A 16,857-nucleotide genomic window follows, 5' to 3' on the forward strand; every position below is an offset into this window, starting at 1 on the left:
GTATCAATGACATTCACATCACTCACCAAAATCGTTTGACACATTGCTTATATACTTAATTAGAATTCAAAAATTGGATCCCACCTATAGATCACTAATGATTTACACATTATGTTAAACATTACTGATGTTGACCATACAAATACGCTTTATTTTATATATGAACATGGATACTACTCGCGTCGCGGACGAGTTCAAAAAGATAACGAGTTTAAAAAAACACAATTATTTAACTATACAGTTTCATTTTGGATATCAAATTATGGTTTATCGTGGCCTGCCCAGACCTGGAACTCAACATCTCCAAAAATGAGGTCCATATCAAATAATAGATATTCAAAACTAAATCGATGTGTTTTTTAATTCATTGCATACAGGTAGCTGAATATAAATATAGATTTTAAAAGTTACATATGGATTTATCTACTGATAAAATACGAAAATCGAAGTCATGTCATTAACTATTAAATAGATAAAGGGTTTAATCTTCCATCTGATAAGATTGGTATGATGTAATGAAGAAAAGGGAAACTATAAGGGTGTCTAACTTACCAGGCAGGTATAACATGAACAAGATTTTCTATTCTTTCGGAAACGCTCATATATTTAAAGAATATTGACTACAAGTTTGAAAATAAATGGTTCCAAATAGTCTAATTTAATTTGTCATATAGTCATGTTTAGCGGTATTAGACAACTTGTATGTGTGAGTGGATGTATGAAAATATATAGTTATGTGTATAAAATATAAAAAGGTCTTTTTTGCAATAGGTATTTTTTGGTACTCCAGTTGTAATAGACATATCAGCATATATAATCGAACAAAAGTATATTTTTGCTCTTCAATGCAGAATCTGAGTTCAACAAGTATATGGTCAAATTGAAACATTCTTCTCTTGCATTGATGTACTCCATTGTAAAGTTGTGTTGTCATTGTCATTATATAACGCAAAAGGGAAAATAAAAAAGTGTCAAATATTTTTTTTTATATAATGTTATTGTCTTCTACTCATTGCAAACGAAACTGTTAACCATTAGCGTATTCCTTTTAGAGCTCGATATAAGTGGTGTATGACCAATATCAATAACTGCTCGTTTGCTGAGTAAATATGGAATAAGTGGACTCGGATTTATACATGTTTGTGAGGAATGATGATTATATTTGGAAGCATAATCGAATGCGCCTTAAACATATAAAAAAGAATTATTTTTGGAGCAAGATGTTTCCTCATAATGCATTTTAATGTCCAACTATAGTTACATATCATACCGATATTAGGGGGTGGCCTCCCTTACACTGTTACGCATTGGAAACAGAACATGCAGCAGAGAAGATAATTTTGTTTTACCTTTTCCATCAGTATCGTATAACATAAACTAACTACTAACTAAGAAAGGCAATGGTATCCGGATAATCAAATCACGAAATAAAATTTCTGCGATCTCAATTTGTGACCATTCACATACATTTGATTAACTATTTATCTTTTTTTGTGAAGGTAGGAGCTAAGAAATGTTTTTTTTTATCATTTTGTCATCGTCTTCTGCAATGTTGATTTGTGTATTGATGTACGGCACAAAATGAATGGAACCTCCGACTTTCAAGACACAATAAGTCAGGTTATTTGTCTTTATTTACATTTCGTCATAAAGGTTATGTATAAAGATGTTACAACTCTTTCTATCAAAATTGACTCTGTCATACATTTATCTTATTACAAATCTAGTATTAACAATTGAACTATTACATTTAAACATGTTCTATTCCTGTCCTTATCTTTATTTTTCTCCGGATCATCCATCTAATGAGTATATAAGTTAAAATTCAAACGCATAAAAATAAAAGATACTCTCTATCTTAAATAGTCTCACAATAATAGCAGACGACATCTATAATATTACATAAAATGGCGCAAATAGACAAGACCATATTTCCTCTGATTATTGATTTCACGCTCAATCTCAAATACGTACTACATATCAAAGCTTTACTTTCTACACAAACACAATCTAATTAAAACCAGATCTCTCATTACACTACGTTATTATAACGTAGTGTAATGAGAGATCTGATTTTAATTAGATTGACACAAATAATGCCCGTATTACAGAAAGTAGAAAGTAGAAAGTAACACTTTAATGTTACATATTTCAAACTGATGAATCTTATAGAATACAACACTTATTGTAAAATCAAATTTACAGATGATAAGGTAGTAACATCGTTGTTGTAAATGGTCATAAAACACTTTATCTAAAGCTCTGCTTTACAGAAAAGTTATATTCGGCAGCTCACCTCCAGTTTACATGTAGTTTCACACTCACAGAATATAAAAACAATGAAACGATCAAATGGTTTTTTTAGTTCAAGATCCCAATTCCCTTTATTCAATTAATCATATAAATATAAAAAATATTGTTTTGTGATATTTTACAAAAAATGCTAATTCAACTGGATGCAGTCCGGATAACCACAAGAATCTGAATTGGTACACAAAATTGTATAGAAATGGCTAAAGGGAAACATTTTAAACTGGATGGAAAATTAAGCTTATTTTAATGTTTAAAGTATTTTGTCATCAATTTATCTACCAAAAACAGTTTAAAAAATATTTAAATGATAAAACATGAACGGGATGTTTGGAACTATAAAGAGCAAACAAGACAGAAGCAGTTATTGCTGATTCATATTTGGCATAGACACCTCGTTTCTCAAATGTTTTTTGTCACACTTCCTTGCTTGTTGATTTACTTCCCGTTTTGTATTTACTTTTTTTATCTCTTCATTCACCTGAGTACACAGTCGCACCACAAAAAAAAGTTCAAGACGGATGTTTTAAGTATGATGAGCCATCTACTACCTGCTGACTGAGTCGGTATGCTTCAATATCAACATATTGATTCAGTTACTTCCTTGCTTAAATTTATGAATAAAATGATATTTTGTGCGCTTTTTTAACACATAATTATAAGCTTTATATTTGGAACAGCCAAACCTGACCATGGATCCATAGTAGCTGTTAAGCTTCATATTTTGTTAAACGAATTGATTCGTTATTTTTTGTTTTGATAAATGGACGACATCTCGAACATTTCATAAATTTCTCTATTTGCAATGTCATTATACTTATATATCTATTTAGGTAATAAGGTTCCAATGGACAATTGTTTGTTAATGGATTAAGAGCTCGAATGGCTCCCTGAACTTTCGCCAACAGTTCCCAAAGTGGCTATCACCTCACACGGTTGGTGACAGTAGGCAAAATTATATCTACACCATGTGGCAAAATGCTCACAGTTGTACCTGCCTAGATCGTATTTAAGATCCTTTGGTATACAACTAAGTGCTCTCTGAACAATTTCATCTGCTGGTAAAGGCCTGAAAAACAAAATATGACAATAACTAAAATACTAAGGTGTAGCCTATATAAACTTACCCTTCGTAATCCGAAAACCTGCTTAAACCAAACCACAAACACTTGCTTGCTCACTCACTGACTCACTGACTCCCTCCCTCACTTACTCACTCATTCACTCACTTCTTCACTCACTCACTCACTCACTCACTCACTCACTCACTCATTTTCTTACTTACTCACTACACCACTCACTTGACAAATTAATCATGCTTAAATAGAATATTGTTTTATTTGTGCTCCGGCTGTTATTATTGCATTATTTATGTTCAGCTGTGTGTCCAACGCTAAGAAAATAAACCAAAGCGTTTAAATCAGTTCGTTATAAACTGCTAACAATGATACAGATATTGAAATATCAAACAAAGTCAAATATCCAGGTATACAACGATCTTTTATAAGTTCGCCTACACTTACGTTTTTTCGTCGTCCAAGTAATTATCTATCACGAAGTTGCAATCGGCAATGGTCTCGTATATGTCACGTGCCGCAACGTCACCTCCATTGTCCGCCACGAAATCCACTATCTTCTCCTTTCCTGGCAGTGGAAAATATATAATTAAAAAGATAAAATTTCTATGTAAAGTAGATAAGCTTATATCAGTTTATATTATGACCGACTTCGAAACAAGTAGCCATTACCCACCACGAGGCTTTATGAGGTTGAACGGATGAACGCATATAACTTGTAGAACCGATTATGTACTGATAGCACAAAGTACGATACACTACTTCAAATTATCGAAAATTTCGATCACATAAAAATATCTCAGCTAAATATCAATGAAAGCTTGTTCTTTTCTCGATGAATAATGTGTGAAGCATAATGCGTTTATTCTTTAAATCATTCAATCGCTGTTTGAGTAACATGAAAAGTCAATAAAACAAAGCTTTTCTAATTATTTTCGAAATAGAATATCAAGAGTATATATTATGGATCTTCAAACTCTCACATGTTAAAAGACATTTCCTAGATTAGAGACGAATACATTTCCTTTCTGTCATGCTGATTTTAATTGCACATTTTTTTTCATTCCGAAAACGTACAGATAGGACATAATTGTAAAAAAATGACATTTCATCAAGTAATGTGATACTTGTTGAATTACACCTGTATTTTGTGTACATTAAAAATTCCTGAAATCTTAAACATACTGTAAGATAATTTATTATATGTTTTTGTTGTCACTACCCGATTTCTTGATCTGAGGACGTGACATAACATGGATATGACCTAGATTTTCTAGATGTGAAGCAGACGACGCTTGCCCTTCCGAAATACCTGGTCTTGTTCTCCTTGTCCCTTTACAAGGGTTTCTTTGAAAATCTTTCCTTATTTAATATTTTACCAGAATTATTGATTTTGAGTTGGAGTTATGGTATTGTTGACAAATCGTCATTCTTTTGGTGTTTTTTCCATGTGAATAAATAAATAAAATATGCACCAACTTTAATTATGTGTACGTTAATAAATGATTAATCATGGCAGGAAAAAATTATACTTCTTTATGTAAACAAATATGTAATACATAATATCCGGATTGTAGCGTCACACTAGGAGGAAATATCTAAAGATACACTGTAACAAGTAAAACGATAACTTCTATGTTGGTAATTATAGGAAAGTAAAACAAACTAAAAACAAGTATAAAGTAGCATGCAACGTATATGATAAACCGACTTAATGAGAATGAGGGAACATAGTTTTCAAAGTTTCAATGTATGTCATATGTATTTGTGAACCTAATGCAGAAAAACGTCTTAAATACGCTTACCTATATATATGACGTAATGAAGAAAGGTAGACCGTTCTATTTGGATCATATCACCTTTCTTTGCATCTTTCAAACCGCCCTTGATCCTCGATCGGCGTGCTTTGTCGGATTCTAAGCTGCGTGAGGATCGTGAAACACTATTACTCGACGCAAAAGAACATTGTAAACTCCCAGACGTACTTTGACTTGATCGACTTGAGCGACTTGTAGTAGACATAACAACAGATGTCCTGTTACTGGAATTAAAAAAAGTGGGGAAAATGACTGTGAGATAGTTACTAAATAATCACACTGTTGTCATGATGCTAAATACATTAGACCATCTGCAGTGTCCCCGTGCCTGTGAAGAGAAAATTGTTCTCACGACAAAGCCAGAAAAAAGAGAGTGATAATCTATCATTTTTATAATCATAAAGGATGTTTAAGAGAAGGCAGATCAAAGAGTTCTAAGTAATTGAAGGTGCACGGGTAGTAAATGTGTGCTTTGTAAACCGCGAAGTATTACAGAAACAGCTCGTTGTAATGATATCGTGGGCTTTCTCCTATATGGATGCACGGTAGTCTAGTGGTAGGACGCCGGGCTCTTGACAGAAGGGTTGCAGGTTCGAGTCACGGCACGGCACGGCACGGCACGGCAAGGTACGGCACTGTGTTGTGTCTTTGAGCAATGTACTTTACTCCGCTTGAATACGTGTTTGGGCAGTGCTAGAATTGTTGAATGCTAGCTGTGAGCGCCGGCCGTCTATGCTCCCCAGGGAGTTGAAAAAGATGTTGACTGGTTGCAAAGGCCCTATAACCACGTATAATAATATGTGAACCGCTTTGAGATAAAGCGGCATATAAGAATTATTATCATTATTATTATAAATGGTACGTGTTATGACTTTCTGAGGTCCTTTGAACTATGATGTATGATGTAAAGTGCTATGATTATAACTATGCATATACATGGTGTTTAAATATATGTAAAATTACACGATAGTCCAGGTATACATACTACTCACATTTTGCTAAGGATCATCTATATTTGGGGGGAAAAATCAAAATGTTAGAAAGGATATCATATTGTCCTTCCGTACTGTTAGAGGCGTATATAGCCTTCGAAATCGTTCTGTGTGGATGTGTTCAGTCAAGCATAAAAACACATGCACGCTTTTCCACGTGTACACCACTTTCAAAAGCTAAACTAGGCTAAGTAAGGCGTTGTTCAAATTGTTAAGGAAATCAATCTGATGAATATTCTTTGCTTGTTTTTGTTTCACAATCGCACAAAGACGCGAATCAGACAACGGTTAAAATGACGTTGAAATGAATAGGGGCATCGGAATGCTCATACAGGCGTCACAGGTTCCAAAGTACCACAGCTTTACGAAATGACCTCATTAATGCTTCTGGTACCCAGGTAACTGCTCAGACACTTAAGAACCGTCTTCATGATGCTGATTTAAGGTCACGTAAACCAGCAATACGAGTTCCCTAAACAGCCCGCCATTTTAGGGACCGATGAGATTGGGCCCAAGCTCACAGCACTTGGACTCTTCAGGAATGGGAGCCGGTTCTTTATACTGACGAGTCCAGATTCTGTTTCGACTTCACCGACAGGCGCGTTAGAGTATGGAGACAACATGGGGAGACGTTCCAGGCAGGTAACTTTGTGGAACATGACCGATATGGCGGAGGTTCAGTGATGGTGTGGGGTGGCATAAACCTTCGTGGGAAAACTGACCTCCATGTCTTCCATAACGGTACCGTTACGGCCCCGATTTACTGCGATGAAATCCTTGATGTCTATGACCCTACGCTGGCGCTATCGGCCCTGACGTCATTCTTATGGACGATAATACTAGGCCACATAGAGCAAGAGTGACTGAGCAGTATCTACAGCAAGAGACTATTCAACGAATGGATTAGCCAGCTCGCTCGCCGGATCTAAATTCCATTGAGCATGTGTGGGACATGCTGCAGACAGCTCTCTCTGTCGGAAGTGTTCAGCAAAGAACGCTCCAGGAGCTGGGATCAGTTTTGGAAGCTGAGTGAAACGCTATTCCACAAAACCGGATACGCGATCTCATTCGGGGCATGCACAGACGTTGTGAAGATGTAATTGATGCTTATGGGCGGCACACTCGATACTAAAACAGTTTCTGTTTATTTAGGATGAGTTTTGTTCAATTTTTGTTTTTTTGTGTGAATACCTCGTTGTTACCATTTGTAAGGGTAACCCTCTTCCTGTTGCTCATTTTTCCATGCTGATGAATTGAAAAAAACAATCAAAAATAATGGACAGTGTGGTCAAAAACGCACACATTTAATGACAATGAATGCCTTGTCACAAATACTCACAAGATGTCAGTAAGGAGACATTTACCGGGGCATCTTACAGTGACAGAGTCAGTGAAAAGAAGATGTAATTCATATTGACGTTGTGACAGACAGTTTTGGAAGCTCATTCACAATGATTAATTCAAAATAATAACAACAAATAAGCCAGGACAATTTAAAAGAAATAAAATTCCGACGTCATACATTACAATTGCATTACTTTGTGAAGAAAACGTTTAGCCTAAGTGCAGTTCTATCAAAGCACATGGGGTATGATGGTGCGGTATGTATAATATTTCTCTTGTATTATTTTTAGACGATTGGTTACTTTTGACTTAGCTACGCGCCTGTACGTCACGAGTGCGTGCTTGATGTTATATTTAGCATATTGACTTTCCTACGCTATATATAACCTATATGAGTTGACACTACAACACGATTACGTAAATGATGCTATTATTAGCGTGTGGAAATTTCTAGGTTATATATAACCTATATGTGTCGACTACGTAAATGTTACTATATTTAGCGTGTGGAAATTCCTACGTGTGGTAATGTCACCAATAACAAAATATATCCTCTATGATAATTTGTAAAAAAAACATACGCTTGTACATGTGTTCATGTAATAAACATATCGTAATCAGCTGTTCCTATCTAGAGCTATTATGCTGTAAAAAGTCAACTTAATAGTTTGTCATATAGTTTACTATATATAAATATGTATTTAAATATGCATACATGTACCCTAAAACAGGCTTTCCGTTTTCAACATGGAATCCCTTATAGGTTAGTAGGGTTTCAAAAAACTGAACAGCAAATAAAAACGAAAATAAGGCCAGGATCACGAGAAATTATCAATCTTTCTAAAAATCTTATCACAGACATTCCGAAAACTGAAAGTTTGGCTTTTTTGGAAATCTTAATTGAAAACATTTTGAAAGGCAATGTCAGTTTTCAGTTTATAGATAAACGGTTTCAGTAATAACAGGAATATTGTAATCTGATATTTTGTGATTAAAAAACCAGTGTTGATGTTATAATTTTGAACACAGAATAACTAGTTAAATTAGTCTCCATTTATCATCTTGCACTTAATCAGATAAAAAAATAAATCTCTAAAAAGTAAGGATTGTAGACAGGTTATATATCACAACCAGTAAGTGCATATTTGTGACGTTTCAATGACCAGTCCGGTACGTACTATGTTACGATTGTTAAACAAAATTAGTCTGATGATGGTGATGAAGTACTTCAGTGCCTTACTAGTCATCGAAATGTCACACTGACACATACACACTTACCTGGTTCTCCTGCATGAACCTTGCTACAAAGTGATCGAATACCAATAACAATAAGTGTCTGTTTATAGTGGAAATTAACACGATGAATAAGTATTTTTGAGAGATACACAATATACAACAGTAAAACAGTGTCTCTTTCTGTTCCAATCTATCCTCACAATTGATGATGGTACCAAATTCAAAATTAAAAGTGCAACTATATGTTTGTAAGATCAAATAAACACAAGATAGCCTTACCTTACAGCTAATCTGTCAATGACACTAGTGGCCTCTGGTTTCGAATGATTAACTGGCCTTACATGTAACAATCTCGCTATATATGTCTTTCGAGCTATATTAAGGTTTATTCTACGAATTCTAAACTCTAAGAAAAAACCATTTCTTTTGTAGTCTTACATATATACGGAAAATTTCGTGGAACCTATATATTCTCAGAATTGCTTGCTATCAAAAGGAAATTACCAGCAGTATGAATCATACATGCTATATTTAGGACTTCTGTAAAGCCACCTTGTTGGCGTCAGCTGCGGTGAGAAAAAGCACAGATGGAAAGTGATCTTGATTATATACAACGCGCGCTAATCTTATTGATTTTTGTTGGAAACGCACATACAACCACAGGTAAATATACATAACTGTTTAAATAGTAGACTCTGCAAATTAATCTAATTGAGGTAAAAAAAAAACCACGTGATATAACCTCTGGACCTGACACAAGATTTAGACATTTTGACAGATAGAGGTCTGTGGTGGGGCCAAAGAGCACTGCTATATTATAACGTAGAATTCTCCGACACCGTTTGGTGTCGGAGAATCGACGTCGGGGAGTTTTGAGGTACTGACAACAAAAATTGATTATGACACAAAACATACCTTAATTATCATCAACAGCTGCTAAATTCAGTCAGTAGAGTCCTCGATATACAGTCGTTCAAAATGTCCCACCTGAGCGGACGCCAGTTTTATAGGTCAGGTTAATGACTAATCAACAAACCGTACTGATCCGGACCAAAACCAGAATATATTATTATTGTTTAGAAAGTTTCCGGACCACATCTTTTTGTTGATTAGTCACTACCCTGACCTTCAAAAATGGCGTCCGCTCAGGTCGGATTGTGAAACCGAGGACTCTACTGACGGAATTTAGCAGCTGTTGATGATATTAAGATCGGATTTGGATCAATAAATAATCCATTTATCGATATATGTGAGGTATGTGTTGTGTCAAAGTCGATCTTTGCTGTCAGCACCTCAAAACTCTCCGACTCCAAACGGTGTATTTCACGTTTTCATATATGCATCACAACCAGTAAGTGTATGTGTGTGACGTTTCATTGACCAGTACAATACGTACTCTGACACTTTCATTAGATAAAATGTGTCTGATGAAGGTGATAGAGAAATCAAGTACCTTACTAGCCATCGACACGTCTAACATAAACACTCAACTGAGTGTACTGCATGAACCTTTATTAAAAGAAGTGATCTAATACCAAGAAGAAATGTGTCCGATTTAAGTGGAAATTAACACAATGAATACATATTTTAAATAGATACTCAAACGTCTACGGTTAAACAATGTTTAGCTCCGATCTATCATCACTTTTAATGATTGTACCAAATTCAATATTTCAGATGCAATCGAAAGCTTGTTAGATCAAATAGACACACAATCATCATACCTTACAGCTAATCCCTCGGAGACACTAATGTCCTCTGGTTTCGAATGATTACCTGGCCTTACATGTATCCTCCTCGCTATATGTCATTTACAAGCAATATTAGGATGTTCTAGGTATTCCAAAATTCTAAGCAAACCATATTTCTTTTGTAATCTTTAATATACGGAAAATTTCATGGAACCTATTAGTTCTCAGAATTGCATGCTTTCCAAATTTAGAAATTGATAGCAGTATGACTCAAACAGTTTATATTTAGGGACTTCTATACACTATCGTTTGTGCGTTTACTGAATTGAGACAATGAAAAGCACAGGTAAAATGTGTGAAATCTTGATTCTATACAGTATATGCGCTAGTCCTATAGATGTTTATTGGAAACACACACACAACGACGTGTTAATATACGTAACTGATTTAGAAGTAGACTCTGCAAATTAATCGTATTGAGGTAACAAATTACTGTGATATTTTTTCTGTACGTAACCATCAAGTTCACCACCACTTGAATAGTGCATTACTAGAACACATTTTAACCTTTTTTAAAAGATTTGAAGGATTCATCACCCGGCTATTTTCACAGTCATAGTCCTTTACCAAATTCTAAATTGCAGATGCAAACAGAAGTTTTTTAAGTCAAATAGAAAAACAGGTATATCATACCTTACAGTTAACCCCTCGGTGCCACTAGTATCTCCTGTGTGGAATGATTGTCTGGTCTAACGCGGAAAGTTTCGTAGTACCTATTTGTATTTCGGTATCGGAGATTGTCTCATAATTGCATGCTATCCAAATTAAGAATTTAACAGCAATATGACTCATACATGTAATATATAGGACTTCTGTAAACTATCGTATAGACGTTTACTGAAGTGAGACCAAAAAAACACAGGTAAAATGTGTATTCATGGTTCTATACAGTACATGCGCCAGTCTAGCAACCACAGGTATATACATTGAGGTAAACAATTACTGTAATATATGGAACGACTTTGCCTTCGTTTCGTAACTTCTGAACGTGATCGACTCTGATTCATAATGAAATCTGCTCGAATGACTTTATTTCTTCTTTAGAAAGTACATTTTATTGGTATTTGTCGGTCGTACTAATCAGAATGTACCTTAATTAGAGTAGGATATAAGTTGAATAGGGGTTGTGGACGTATAAGATCGTTGGGCAAAATACCTGTTTAAATAAAGAGTTAATAGCACTTGCATTTGATAAACTTGTATACAGCAGCTCACAAAATTAAAGGGACAATGCAGTTCAGTTTTTTTATAATCTTGTAACAAAATTCTTCATGATAATATAGTTTTGAGCAATTCATTTCGAGAAAGTGACAAGAAACATTGTTTTCTTAACCTGTAATGAAGAATGTCTTAACTGTACAACGCAGTTAACGCGATAACCGTTTTCACAGCAGCTGTCAGTGAACTTCTAACTTACACACATGTCTTTCCAGCCGAGGAGAATATGTAAATTCTCGAACTTCCCGTTTACTTCTTTGGAATACAAGTACCCGCATTAATTCAACCATCTCATTTAATGAGTAATTTATTTTACGTTTAAACCAACTGATATATTTCTTTGTGCGTTTTGAAATTCTTCCTACGAAACTTTATTGCGTGCATACTCATTAACCGGTTTCTTTTTATTCGAATCCAACTGTGAACACAAATATCTCATTAGATTTATATGATATGGTACTTATAATTCTTGCTTATGATGTCTTGTGTAAATTCAAAGTGGCAAACATGTGTTATGTGCGCAATCAGACTCACTTACACGGTGTTGTCGGTGTTAACTTCTCATTGAAAGGCCGGGATATTGCGCTGTATCGGTCGAAGCTATTTTTATCTCCGCCTTTCCCAAAAGAAAATCAAACCACACTTGATTTTGGCTTCAGTTTATGTCGTTATCAAGTACGTAACTGTTCGTTAGGAAGTATATATTTTCAATATCTAATCAATTTTGAGAGTGTTATTTGACTATAGAGCCCTTTTAAATTTAACACCATAGGAAAGCATGATAAGTTATCTTAATATGAAACCGATAATCTATACGTAAAGTCATTATGTTATTATAAGTATCTGTCTGTGTTATTTGTCTTTAATAACGAAAACAATAACTTAATAGCACACAGCCTTGTTGTCAAGTGTGACATCATTAAAACATGGAGTCAGATATCATGCGATTAAATCGCGTATTTTTGTATGCAACAATAATTATGTTCGTCGTTCTACTTTGAAAAAATGTTGTATACAAATAATTTAATGGTCTTCCGGTTGAACGATATTGATTGCACTCGTATAACAGAATAAACCGACATTTCACTAGTGCTTCGCACTCGTATAAAAATATCGGTATTCTGCCATACGAAAGAAATATTATGGTAATCAACCGGAAATCAACACACATCCTCTATATATATAACTACATAATAACATCATCGTATCGGCGTTATTGAATAGAAGTGTACGCATTGTAACCAAAGGTATGCTATAAGATGGTTTGTTTCGTTTGATAGATCATGTAAATTGCTATTTCAGTGCCAACATGTCCTTTAGCTCAAAAGCCGTATTTGGTGTAGAATTAGCTAGCTCCAAAAGAGCTAGGATCGAAACAAGTCTGCTAGCAAGGAAACCTGGCGACATGATTCGAATGGCACGAGATGGTTTTCTACACTACGCCATATATATAGGTAAATTGTATTTAAATTACGTTTTATTTTCAATATAATAACAACACAAATTTTAATTTTCATCCATCATGTTAATCTACTTATGGATCGTTTGATGTTCTTTTTCAGTTTTCATAGTTGTTTAGTATCCACAAATTATACTAAATAACTCCAATATGAAACTATTTCTGCATGTGTAACGTGATGGTATACGAAACTATTGCTATGTAAGAAAAACATCAAATGTTTCCACGGCTACAGTGGAGACAAAGTTATAGAATTGTAGGGGTATTGTAAACCTTTCTTGCATGACAATCTTCTAGCTGTACCGGATTTTTGGGATATTTATGATGTGGCTATATTTTGGTTTATTTGGTGCCAAAATTTATCGCACCAAAATTTCACGATGCCAAAATATCTCGTCACAACATTCCGACATCAGCAGCCTCTCTTCCAACTCGTTTATTATGCATCTTTCCCTAACTTCCATGGGATACATTTTTCAAGTAATTTGGAATTTCTTAGTTTGAGTCAGTAGTCCATTATTTAGATGACGTGAAGAGGTATTTAGCATAAAACTTAAAGTTATGCGTTATATTTGATCAAATATGATCTGCGTACTATTTGAGTGAAAGTTGTCATTTTAAGGACAGTGTTGCATGAAAATTGATCAATCAGAATCAAAAAGCCTTCTTGTATATATGCATTATCAATCTCGCACCACATTACCGATTTAACTTGAGGCTTGCAATTTTGTACTTACATACCTAATTTGGTTGAAGTTGAACAATTACAGTTACTTCATGGATAGTATTTAACTCATTTCAAGATGTCAATATGAATGACAGTGGTGATCCCACTTTGTATTTCCTCAATTCTACATTAACCAGGCAAGGACAAGGTAGTTGATTTCGTCGCAGATAATGGTGGTGAAATCAACTCACGCAATCTATACGAGACTGTTGGTGCCAGCGAATGTGCGATAGACAACTATTTGGACAATGAATACAGGTAAAAGTTTTGAAATAGTATGTTGGCATTATATATATATAATTATAAAGAAAATGATAGTTTTAAAATAAAGCTTCAGCGAACGCCTCTAGTTATAATTTTACAATTCTTGTTTACAGCTTCGTTATGATATGTTACAGCATATACAAATAACTCGTTTATTATGCTATACCCCTGGTTCAGCATGTCAATCAAGCTATTCTTTAATCAGTCATGTCGTTAATCTTAAAGGGACAATTAAGCGATGTATTTTTTGTTTATAACCTTGTCACAAAAATCTTCATAATGATATAGTTTGATACACTTTATGGGCATAACATGTCGAGATATTGACAAGAGACACTGTTTTCTTGACGTTTTGTATGAGTAATGAGGAAATCCTTAACCGTACAGCCGTACGTTTTAGCAGCAGCTGTCGGTGAATTTCTGGCTAACAAAAATGCATTTATTGGGAATCAAAATCATCTTCCAACAGCATCTCAATCATCGTTATAAATGATTGATATTTTTTACGTTTAAACTTATTGATATCGTACTTTCTGCGGTTTCAAATTCTCCCTGCGGCACCCTCTCAGTGCGTGCATACTCTTATTGAACCTGTTCGTTTTTATTCAATTCCAAATGTTAACAGAAATATCTATATAATTGTTCCTTGCGATGTATTGTGTCAATTCAAGAATGTGCAATGTGTCTCATAACTGACACTGTGTTGTCGGTCTTTCTCACTGAAAGGCCCGGATATTGCGTTTTTTCGGTCGTAGCTATTTTTCACTGAAAGGCCCGGATATTGCGCTATTTCGGTCGTAGCTATTTTTATCACCGGCTTTCCCAAAAGATGAAACTAACCACAATGGACGTTGGCTTCAGGTCATGTCATTATCAACTACGTAAACTTCCGTTAGAAGATATATGTTTTCAGTATCAACTCGATTTTCATTATGTCATTTGACTAAATAGCCCCTTTAAAACTAAAACGCTCTTGCAGACTAAACCCTTCGTCTATATCCGTGACCTTCTAACAAAAATGGCCGACTCGATCCTATGAGAGGTGGGCGTAGCTTTTACTGACCGGATACCTCCTGGATGTCAACACTCTTGAAAAAAAGGCGAATATGATACAATAGTAGCAGATTTGGCGATAGGCTTTCGGAAATTGCACTAATAGTGTATGGCATTGTGCATTGGTATCATAAATCAGTTCAAGTACAGATTGAAGAGATTAAACAAATTTACGGATCCCCGAGATTACACTTGGTCGACAAAAAACCAGGAACTTGATATTTCCCCAAACCCCTTGATTTAGTTGTTTGATATCATGAACATTCGTGAAATTGTCTCTTTATTTGTTGCTGAATGCAAACTACTAGAAGCATAATGCAGAAGAGAGTTTTATTTAAAGGACTTTACGAGAGCTTTATTAATATTTTCAGATCGTATCCGGAGCAAGAAATTGTACAGCGGGCATTGTATGCGATTGCAGAGAGCCATATATACAGACTTGGAACATACAACTGTGAACATTTCGCGACGTGGTGTCGGTATGGGTACAAATATTGTCACCAGCCGTGTGAAGTGGCCGCCACTCTGGGAGCTCTAGTTAACCTATCATAGAATATAGGATATGTGTGTTTGTTCTTTCCTGATTGTCTGTTTTTTCGATATCATATAATTTGGACAGCACATTTGACATGTTATGTAATTGACAACATACCTGTTAACAAGCATGTCTCATTGATTATTCTGATTGACATCATATGTATTTGATGATATATCTGATGACGTCATATGCTATTGACAGCATAGTTGATTGAAACATGTCTCATTGGTCACATATCTGATAAACAACATGTCATCGATCATATATCTGATAAACAACATGTCTCATCGATCATATATCTGATAAACAACATGTCTCATCGATCATATATCTGATAAACAACATGTNATAAACAACATGTTATATCAATAGTCTGATTTTATGTCATATCTGATTAACAACATGTTATATTAATAGTCTGATGTAATGTCATATCTGATTAACAACATGTTATATTAATAGTATGATGGAAAGTCTTATCTGATTAACAACATATTTGATTGATAGTCTGTTGTAATGTCATATCTGATTAACAACATATTTGATTGATAGTGTGATGGAAAGTCATATCTGATTTACAACATATTTGATTGATAGTCTGATTAAAAGTCATATCTGATTAACAAGATATATGATTGATAGTCTGTCGGAAAGTCATATCTGATTAACAACATATTTGATTAATAGTCTGATGTAATGTCATATCTGATTAACAACATATTTGATTGATAGTCTGATGGAAAGTCATATCTGATTTACAACATATTTGATTGATAGTCTGATTAAAAGTCATATCTGATTAACAAGATATTTGATTGATAGTCTGTCGGAAAGTCATATCTGATTAACAACATATTTGATTAATAGTCTGATGGAAAGTCATATCGGATTAACAACATGTTATATTGATAGTCTGATGGAAAGTCATATCTGATTAATAACATATTTGATTGATAGTCTGATGGAATGTCATATCTGATCAACAACATGTTATATTAATAGTCTGATGTAAAGTCATATCTGATTTACAACATATTTGATTGATAGTCTGATGGAAAGTCATATCTGATTA

General features: G+C 34.6%; 2 protein-coding genes across 2 annotated transcripts; one reads left to right on the forward strand and one right to left on the reverse strand.

Moving 5' to 3' along the window:
* Positions 1–2,364: 2,364 nt before the first annotated feature.
* LOC110449192 (HRAS-like suppressor 2) lies at positions 2,365–9,153 on the reverse strand. The gene is made up of 4 exons (XM_021495889.1): positions 9,055–9,153; positions 5,192–5,427; positions 3,834–3,954; positions 2,365–3,379 (listed from the first exon to the last, which is right to left on the reverse strand). Exons 2-4 carry the CDS (start codon positions 5,406–5,408, stop codon positions 3,181–3,183), a joined length of 537 nt encoding a protein of 178 aa, XP_021351564.1. The 5' UTR covers positions 5,409–5,427; positions 9,055–9,153; the 3' UTR covers positions 2,365–3,180.
* A 175-nt stretch (positions 9,154–9,328) lies between these two features.
* On the forward strand, positions 9,329–16,126 carry LOC110449193 (retinoic acid receptor responder protein 3-like). Its single transcript, XM_021495890.1, has 4 exons — positions 9,329–9,438; positions 13,047–13,198; positions 14,068–14,188; positions 15,619–16,126. Exons 2-4 carry the CDS (start codon positions 13,054–13,056, stop codon positions 15,797–15,799), a joined length of 447 nt encoding a protein of 148 aa, XP_021351565.1. The 5' UTR covers positions 9,329–9,438; positions 13,047–13,053; the 3' UTR covers positions 15,800–16,126.
* Positions 16,127–16,857: the final 731 nt, after the last annotated feature.

The sequence above is a fragment of the Mizuhopecten yessoensis genome, unplaced genomic scaffold, assembly GCF_002113885.1.
Source record: "Mizuhopecten yessoensis strain PY_sf001 unplaced genomic scaffold, ASM211388v2 scaffold4515, whole genome shotgun sequence".
Lineage (NCBI taxonomy): Eukaryota > Metazoa > Mollusca > Bivalvia > Pectinida > Pectinidae > Mizuhopecten > Mizuhopecten yessoensis.

Coding starts and splice junctions, on each gene's coding strand:
- LOC110449192 (XM_021495889.1), bottom strand. CDS start 5,408: ATGTCTACTACAAGTCGCTCAAGTCGATCAAGTCAAAGTACGTCTGGG. Junction 3,955..5,191: donor TCATTACGTCATATATATAG/GTAAGCGTATTT, acceptor TTCCACTGCCAG/GAAAGGAGAAGATAGTGGAT. Junction 3,380..3,833: donor TACTTGGACGACGAAAAAAC/GTAAGTGTAGGC, acceptor TTTGTTTTTCAG/GCCTTTACCAGCAGATGAAA.
- LOC110449193 (XM_021495890.1), top strand. CDS start 13,054: ATGTCCTTTAGCTCAAAAGCCGTATTTGGTGTAGAATTAGCTAGCTCC. Junction 13,199..14,067: donor ACACTACGCCATATATATAG/GTAAATTGTATT, acceptor TACATTAACCAG/GCAAGGACAAGGTAGTTGAT. Junction 14,189..15,618: donor TATTTGGACAATGAATACAG/GTAAAAGTTTTG, acceptor TAATATTTTCAG/ATCGTATCCGGAGCAAGAAA.